Here is an 8994-nt window from a genome sequence, read left to right as displayed (position 1 = left end):
GATCTATAATAAAACATCATCAAGTTACCATAGTCCGGACGGGAGCCGGCTCAGTAAACATCAGATGAAAAAAAAAAAAAAAAGATACAGTACATGCACCCGGGCATAAAGAGTAAAACAGAAGAGGAAAAGATAACAAGTAAAACCAAAAAGGAAAAAAGAAAAAGAAAATAAAGAATGAACACAAGACAGTACAGGATAGATAGATCAGACAGATCAAGGTTGACCAAGGCAGGCTCGTATGTAGGCAGAGAGCATTACTTTCAAAGGGCATTTTTTTCATACCAACTATAGCCTAGTCTGGATGAAAAAAACAACGCACACACTGGATGGGCAGACAGATTGACAGGAAAACAGACAGAAGAGCAAGGTCAATTGACTGCAAGGCGAAGGCGAACGAATCGAGGGGGCAAATGAGCAAAAAAATAAAAATAAAAAAAAAAAAAAGTCTTCGCCCAATTGAAGCTGAGCCTCTTGTAGACATTGGTTGGACTCGATCAAGACGTTGAGCTACCAAACAATCCCATTGTTGTTTTGGCGCTATCTATTTCAGCGTTATTTTAGTGACCAATAATAGTCTGCTGGCTGTCACGGACCAAAATAGACTAGGGCAACAACCGACACGCAGCAGCGCGTTGTAGAAAAGAGAAGGGAACGTATTGTTGTTGCTGCTGTTGTTATAGTCACTGTAAACACTGTCGACTTCCTCAGTTTAATGTTTATTGTATCTCCCTTATTAGATCAATTGGCTCCCAAGTGTCGTAACGTTTTAATATGTAGAAGGATGCTTGGGGACATTATGGTGTGTATAATAAACCATCCTATGAAACGTTGAGAACTACAGAGAACTAGAAAAAAATGACTCTATTGGAAAAATAATAAAAACAATCAAGCATTGGATGCTATAGTACATATTGCAGTGTCTATCTATCTTTAAGATTGTCATGAATGAATTGATGAAGAGCGCTTCCTTGATTGTTTCGACAATAAACACATGGAAAAATGTCTATAAAAAAAACAAAACAAAAAAAAAAAATGAAGAATGATGAATAATAAATAGACTAATTTCAGAACGAATGGATATCCACAAGCGGAGCATGTAAAATAAAGGACCATTTGTGGTTTTGTTTTTTTTTTTTTTTTGACAGGACCTCCTTTCAGAGCGGAATAACCAACAAAGGACAAATTATTTTACAAGAGATAGATCTAGTCTAGTGAGGTTTGTGTATGATGTACGATTCTGTGCAATTATAGAGTGTGAGGATTGTGTTAGTGAGCCCCCAATTTTTTTTTTTTTCTTTTTTCACCCTGTTTAAATGACACACCAGCTCTCCAACTGTTCTTATTCCATTCTTGGATGCGAGATGCGAGGCGAAGAACAATACAAAAAAAAATTCCAAGACATGGCTAAAATGCCAATAATGCAAAATATATGATCGAAGATGTACATGTGTCAGAAAAATAAAAACAAAAACCACTTCGCCCATTCATTCTTCCTTCTAATCGTCCAATTAAGATCAATATTATTGATATTCGGATAAAAAAAAAAAAAGTATAAGCCTGCCAGTTCCCTGAACATGTACTGAACAAACTAATGCAAAGAAAAAAGGCGAGGTCCTGCCACTCGTCATTTTTTTATTTTTCAGGGGAGGGACCATGATCTTTTTATTTGTGTGTATGTGTTTTATGTGTGCACATGAATGTACATGTCTATATGCGCGTATGTTTGAGTGTTTGAGTATGGAACAATAGCATTCGTTGTTTGCATGTATTGTGCATATGTGCAATTGTGGGTCTTAAGAGCAGCATGGAATCAGGCAAATGCAATGAACAAGGAAAAGAAAAAAGGCAGGAAAGCAAAAAAACGGCAAAAAAAAAAAAAAAAAAAAAAAAAAAACACTTCTTTTTTGACGTGCATGACAGAAGAGTGCCTTTTTGTTTTTATTTTGCGCCAAGTTTTGATACGATACGGTCCTTTCTTGATCCGTGTCTACATTATCATGCTTCTCATTTAATATTGACCTAACCAAGAGAGGGACAGGAAAAAAAAAAAAAAAAAAAAAAAAAAAAAAAAGGAAAGAGATCATAAAGACGCGACAAGGAGAGTGGTTTGACGATCCTTGTAAAGGGTATCTTCCAATCGAAATGGTTTTGACACAATTATCCCCAATACCACATTGCAGTTCGGACTTTTAACTTGAACCCCGCTGTGCTTCTGGCTCTGAGAGCTGGCGTATACAGGCGAAGCAATATTTCCTTTCCTTAAACGGTTATCTGTCTGGAACATCCTTATGCCTTGCATATCCTGCGTCTATTGTGCATTCAACATTTAAATAAGCTTATAAAAAAGGCACACATTGAAGTCTACATGTAGATACATGTGTATATAATAAAGATGCGCAAACGCGATTTGATCGGTTTCCTTCATTTTTTTTTTTTTTTTTTTTTTTTGGATCTTTGGTTGCTGTCCCCCCCCCCCCCCCCCTGAGTTAGGCAAGCAAAGCTTGAAGAAAAAGGAGAAAGATGGATTTCTTATTTTTATTTAAAAACAACACCTGAGCGCTGTGCTCCTTTACGGAATGTTTGTTATTGTTATAAATTGCTGTGGTGTGGTTGTTATATTCATGTACATGTACGTACTATATATCAAGATATCGGGCTCCTACCCTTTCCCGCGGAGCATCATGGAATACTGAGGCAACTTGAAGCATATCCGCCACCTTTGCCTCTGCTCACAATCGCGTTTTTGTTTCTTCTTAAAAAAAAAAAAAAGGAAAAAATAGAAGCAGACCACCGTCTATACTATCTACACGATTTATGCCTTACCATAGACCATTGCAAAAACGTGTCCAGAACATTAACAGGCATAGAAGAAGGAAAAAAAAAAAAAAAAAAAAGGAACAGAGAAGGGGCTTTTAAAGAACATATTGTCTCTGTCTTTATTTTACTTTACATTTTTTTATCCGATCATACTTTCATCACTTTAGGACGAAAAAGCACGACAGTCTATGCAAAAGAGATTTTATTTTTATTCTTGCATATCATAAAAGACGCGAATCCTACAAATGAATCAAAATTCGAACTAATTGTAATGATTAAGTTGTTCATGTATGTGGTTTCTTAGTATAACACCATTGATATGGATCAAATCAATGATTTTTTTTTTTTATTTCAAACTAAGGTTTACATTGACTGCATGGATCATCTAGAGTCAAGGAGTCAAGGGATTTAAGAAAAGGAAAGAAAAGAAAAAGAATGAGCGAGAAAGAATCAAGTCTGTTCAATGGACTAACAAGATGTCAATCAAGATGATCCCTATTCTCAAAATGGTATCTTTCGATAAAGTGAAGAAACAACCCAAAAAAGAAAGAACAAACATGACTCGACCGTTAAAAAGTTTATAAACTATATTACACTTGATGACAAAAAAAAAAAAAAAGAAACGGCCTTTCTGAATAACCGACACATGAAAGTGAAGTCCCAATTTTTTTTTTTTTTTTTTTTTTTTTTTTTTCCTGGGGTCGACTCGTTATGTGTAATAGAATATGTTATATTATATGTATATATATAGATATATATATATATATATATATAAATGTATATTCATGTCCAGTATCCCCCATTTAGCTTTCTTTTTTCTTTTCTTTTCTTTTTTTTCTTAACTAACCACAAGCTTTCTAATCGTTTATTGGGGGGATGGAAGAAAACAACCTGTGAATATAAATATATATATATATATATTATACAAGTTATTAGAGTTATATATTACAATTATTACAGATATTAGCGCACCGGAAGAAACTAATTAACCAATCATGTCCCCCCACAAAAATATTTAGACGACAAGAACTATAACCCGAAAGGATGACAATAGTACGAGAGAGAGAGAAGAGAGGGGTCAGTGAGGTACCAAACAGAAGACGAGAAAGAGTTGTTTAAAGTTTGCCACGTTTTTTTTTTATTCTCATTTTCTCAGAGAGAGAAAACAACGCAAAGAAAATGTTAGTCTTTTTAGTCCTATTGGATTGAATATTGTATTGAGGCGGAGTCATAAGAAGCAATAAAAGATTCCTTCAGTCCAGGGATGAGCTGATTGGTTGGTTTGTGTCTTCTCTTTCTTTCGTTCGTTCTAACCTGTCTGCAGGAACAAAAGATGCACAAATATACCAAATATACGCACACACATATGCACATGTATATACTCCATCCACAACGACCAACCCCCCCCCCCCCCAGGCTCTAGCCTCCTCCCCCCTGATTCCTCTCATCCTTCTGCAACCATTCGAGTGAAAGGATTTTTTTTTGATCGCTAATTGGAGCGTTTTCCAAGAAGTTTTTTTTTTTTTTTTTTTTTTTTTTGCTCTTTGTTACACATTTTTTATCCTACATGGATCATGTATTCTTCGGAGACCCGACAAAAGACACAAGAGCAAATAGAAAATAAGGATGTGTGCCAAGGATGTTTGACAGATTCTGGACATCCTCCCCAATAAAGGTAAAAAAAAATAATCTTCGGGTAATATGTTGGGAGCCAAGCATTGGTTACAAATGTATACACATACAAAGTAGAAGAAAAAGAAGAATAAAAAAAAAAAAGGTTATTTCATTATATACTTGAATCCATGTACAGCACATGTGCAGAGAAATGGTCTACGATGATCTTGAACGTTCTCGAACCTCATTCAACTCTGCAAGAAAAAAGAAAAAAGAAAAACATTCATGTCAACTGAACTGCGTTGACACTTTCTATTGGTATTAGATCCAATTATCGATTGATTGATGAGAGGATTATCTTACGGATTGTGATTCTACAGTATATACATGCTTATTCCTAATACTTTGCATTATTTCACTTGTCAATGTTTTAGGGAAAAGAAAAATGTCTCGTGCTCTCAATATTTTTTTTTTTTTTTTTTTTTTTTATTCTCTCCGATTCTTTCTCATTTCCCTCTCCCCTAACTGACTCACGTTATAGGCCCGCAAAGTAAGTCCGCCTTTTTTCTTATTCCTTCTTTGCTTTGTTCTTCGCATCGCATGACAAATCAACAGGATATTTATGGTAGGCAAGAGAAAAAAAAACAAAAAAAAAGTATTTTCGCGCCAAAAAATAATAATAATAATAAAAGGCTGAGAATGAAGAACGTGTCAATGTTTTTTTTTGTTTTCAATCTCCCTCGTGATGACAACAATGAAAGAAAGGGAAGGGAAGGGGAATATATATATCCGTCTGTGAAAGGATGACTCTTTTTAACATTGAATACAGCATTTTGCCAAGAAGTAAAATTTAAACCGCGAGGATATGGGGGGTTGACCCTTTTTTTGACGACGATAGTAAAATAAAAAAGTATATCCGTCACGATTGCTAAACCAAATTGAACAAGACCCTTGTCAATGATGCCATCCGACCCATTCCTCGTGTCTTCTTTTTGTAAGACATGTATATAACAACGTTTAGGAAAAAAAAAAAAAAAAGGTGGCAAAGCTTTCTTTCCTTACTGCGCTGGCTAATTGACTGACTAATGTCGAGATTTAGCAAGTCCAATAAAAAAGGGGTAAGAAACAACGCCAACAAACAACTAAAAAAAGAAAAAAGAAAGACAATTGGGAGAAGTAATGAATCAACACGAAATACAAATCAGCCGCGGAAAACGGCAATTGCACATCCGCAGCCAAGTCAAGCCTTCCGAGGGAGAAGGAAACCTTTTCTACTGATGTTTGTTTTTTTTTTTTTTTTTTTTTTTTTTGCGGTGCAGTGAGAAACACTTTCCTTCTTTGGAAACAATAAGCGAAAGAATCTTAATGCGGCACCCAACCGATCAACCGACCAACAAAATGTTGGTTGTTCGGTTGACATATACTATTACTACGACTAATAATAAGAATTAATAATTAATAATAACAGCTCGCTCTTAATCGGCTCTCTGCGTTTGTTTCTCTTTCTAAGCCAAGCCGTACGCGTTCTGTCTCTTTCCTTGACATTTTACTCCCCCCACCTTCCCCCTAGATCCTGCGGAAAGTCATCATCGACTGTTGTTAAGCTTTTGCTCTCTAGTACAAAAATCACAAAAAAAAATTTTTTTTATTGCGAGCCGCTTCTTTAATCAACAAGCGATCGCAATAAAATTGTCCAGACAATTTCAGTTGCGAGCACAAGCGGGGGAGGACAGAAGAGAGGAGAAAGGAAGGGGGATGTGTTGCATGGATGATATAAACTAGAAACTGACACGCGTGACCAATGTGTGTTTCTCTCTTTCTCTCTCTCTTTCTATATCTGACCTTTGAGCCTTTTTTTTATATTTGCATTTGCAATTTGCCTCCCCCTCTTACTTTTTCTTGCTTTTTGCATGTCTAATTGATCAAACTCAAAAAAAAAAAAAAAAAAAAAAAAAAAAAGGCCATGGCTTATTTTTATTTATTTGCATACAGTGCACAAGACACATGCGTGTTGTGCAGGAAGAGAGGAGGCAAAAGAGAAAAAATAAAGGAAATGCAAGAGAGATCAAGGGGAGAGGGAGGCTTGCTTAGAGCGGGATGGATACAGCATTGATGGTTGGAGAGCATCCTTTTTTTACCCAGACGCCGTTGGTAACTCTGTCAAATAAAAAAAACAAAAAACAAAAAAGGCAATGATGCTATTGTACATTATAATAATAACCAGCCAAGGGCTGAGCTTGAGCTGAACACCGACAAACTAATATAAAGATTGAATATGCATAATTGAACGTTTTTTTTTGGACTTGTAACAAGACTTGGCGATCTTGTCAATCTTTTTTTATTTTTTTCGACCTCTGGAACAACTCGTTATTCTTTTTTTTTTTTTTCCTTCAACACGGTCCATTGAACCAACCCTGGTTTGGGTTCATTAGTAGGAGAAAAAGAAAAAATGGTTAACAATTAAGACAATCATTGGACGGGTTCTGGCGCGTTTGGCCAAAAAAAAAAAAAAAAAAAAAAAAAAAAGAAAAACTTTGAAAAGTAAAGAGTCGTGGATCACTCATTCTTAAGCCAAATTAGTCATTAGTCATAAGTCATACACATAGTCAATTAAAATAGGAGACAAGTTTTTTTTTTATAAAATAATTTTTATTCGTAAAAGCCATTGATAGCAGGCCAAGTCATTGAAGACACTGCGCGGGTATATAATAGAAGAAAACTACAAAAGTAATATTGTCCTCAACCACAAAATGGGAGGGTTTGAAAGAAACATGCAGTAAAGATGAACATGCATGTGATACGGGTCCTTTTTGGATTATTTTTTTTGTTTCTTGAAAAGGAGAAAAGAAATAAAAAAAAAAAAAGAAAAAAAAAGATAGGCGTCGCTCAATTTCCGCAAGGGGAGAGAAGTCAATCGAACCAGTTGGGAGGAATTTTTTTTTTTTTCCTCGTTGTAGTTGGAACGAGACTTGGTTGGTTATAGCGAACGGCTCAAGGAGAGAGAGAGAGAACTGTTGGTTGGTGTGATAACAAAAAATTGCAACGAAAAGCAAATTTTTTTGGCTTTTTTTTAAAAAGAATGTAAAAGAACAAGGAAAGGAGGTCCATCAAGTTCATCCTGTGGTAGCGACAGTGTGCACTGCCTTCATAGCCTCTTCGATGGCCATGCGCAACTTGGGGACAGCAATAGGCTTGGAGACACAGTCAGCCATGCCGACTTTGCGGTAGAGTTCGCGTTGCTCCTCAGCGTCTGAGGTGGTTACAGCGATAATAGGAACAGTCTTGTTTTGCTCCAAGATCGAGTGTCCAGTATGGGAGTTGTTGGTACGGATAGCAGTTGTGGTCTCGACACCGGAGAGTTCTGGCATATCGATGTCCATGAGGATCAAGTCGACCTCATCCTTTGTGAGTTGGTTCAAAGCAGAGAGACCTGAGCTCTGAACAGAGGTGAGTTGGATAGTATCAGCAAAGTGCTTGTTGAGGAGACGCGAAAGAATGGACAGGTTGATGGCATTGTCATCGATGATCATAACCTTGATCTTGCGAGTTTGTTGAGAATCATGGTCGTCAAATTCGTCGCCGTTGATGCTTTCCATGCTCATAGCAGGAGAAGGAGGAGAGCTGGGAGGAGTGATGGGAGAAGCCATGGTGTTGAAGGCCTTGTTGAGATACGATGTGGATTTCTGAAGTGGTTGTTCTTGGAGTAGTCTAGTCGATGTTGTTGAGCACATTTTACGGATAACAGAACAAAGCATGGTTGATTCGGATTGTGGAAGAGTTGTGGTAGTTTTTGTAGAGGTTATGGTGGTAGTGGTCGTGGAGTGGCTGGTGCAAGAAGAGAGGTGGTGGTATTTCTTTGAGGAGTGAATGGTGAAAGTACTTGTTTGTGAGTGAGGTAGAGGAATTATTGTGAGAGAGAGTGAGAGAGAGAGAGAGAGAGAGAGAAATGCGAAGCAAATTAAGTAAGGAGAAGTTGGTCTAGGCTGTACGAACTAAGGATCGTTTATGAAAGAGAGTAGGAGGGATAAAAAAGAAAAAGAGAAATAAAAAAGAGTGAACTTGGGGGGGGACATCAGACCCTTTTTATACAAATCCAAAGGACGATAACGACAAAGTGTTGAGTATTATACATATTCCAATACAATTACAATAAAAAGGATTGAATGGATTGAATAGCATTATTATTGAATGGATTTTAGATTGACTTGAATTGATTTGATTGACTCAGGAATAACTCAATTGCTCTGACCATTGTTTTAGTTATGTGCGGATATGCGGATGTGCGGATGCCCAAGTTCCGTCTGTCCGCAGCGCTTTTTTCTTATTCTTCTGCGTATTTTAAACCTGGATTGAATTAGAATGAATCACACTCAATAGCATTGATCGAGCATGGCCTATTGAATTACAATACTGTATTTTAAAAATAAACTTTATCAATATAAAACATACTCTGACGCCTCTCAATTGACTATCGTCTCAATTGATCCCATCTGAGACAGTCTCGCATCAATTGACGCGTCGCTCTCTGCTACCAAAAAAAGAATTCATTCAATAAGTACA

The 8994-nt window shown here is 36.6% G+C and overlaps 1 protein-coding gene across 1 annotated transcript; it reads right to left on the bottom strand.

Annotated features, from left to right (window-relative positions):
- Positions 1–7367: 7367 nt before the first annotated feature.
- Positions 7368–8394, bottom strand: BCR41DRAFT_344144 (CheY-like superfamily). The gene has a single exon (XM_022022440.1). It carries the CDS (start codon positions 8187–8189, stop codon positions 7548–7550), a length of 642 nt encoding a protein of 213 aa, XP_021886500.1. The 5' UTR covers positions 8190–8394; the 3' UTR covers positions 7368–7547.
- Between the last annotated feature and the right edge of the window lie 600 nt (positions 8395–8994).

Source organism: Lobosporangium transversale (assembly GCF_002105155.1).
Source record: "Lobosporangium transversale strain NRRL 3116 chromosome Unknown BCR41scaffold_1, whole genome shotgun sequence".
Classification (NCBI taxonomy): domain Eukaryota; kingdom Fungi; phylum Mortierellomycota; class Mortierellomycetes; order Mortierellales; family Mortierellaceae; genus Lobosporangium; species Lobosporangium transversale.
This window is presented reverse-complemented; position numbering and strand designations above follow the sequence as displayed.

What these genes read in the sequence shown, in the direction of transcription:
- BCR41DRAFT_344144 (XM_022022440.1), bottom strand. Translation starts at nt 8,189, where the DNA reads ATGCTTTGTTCTGTTATCCGTAAAATGTGCTCAACAACATCGACTAGA.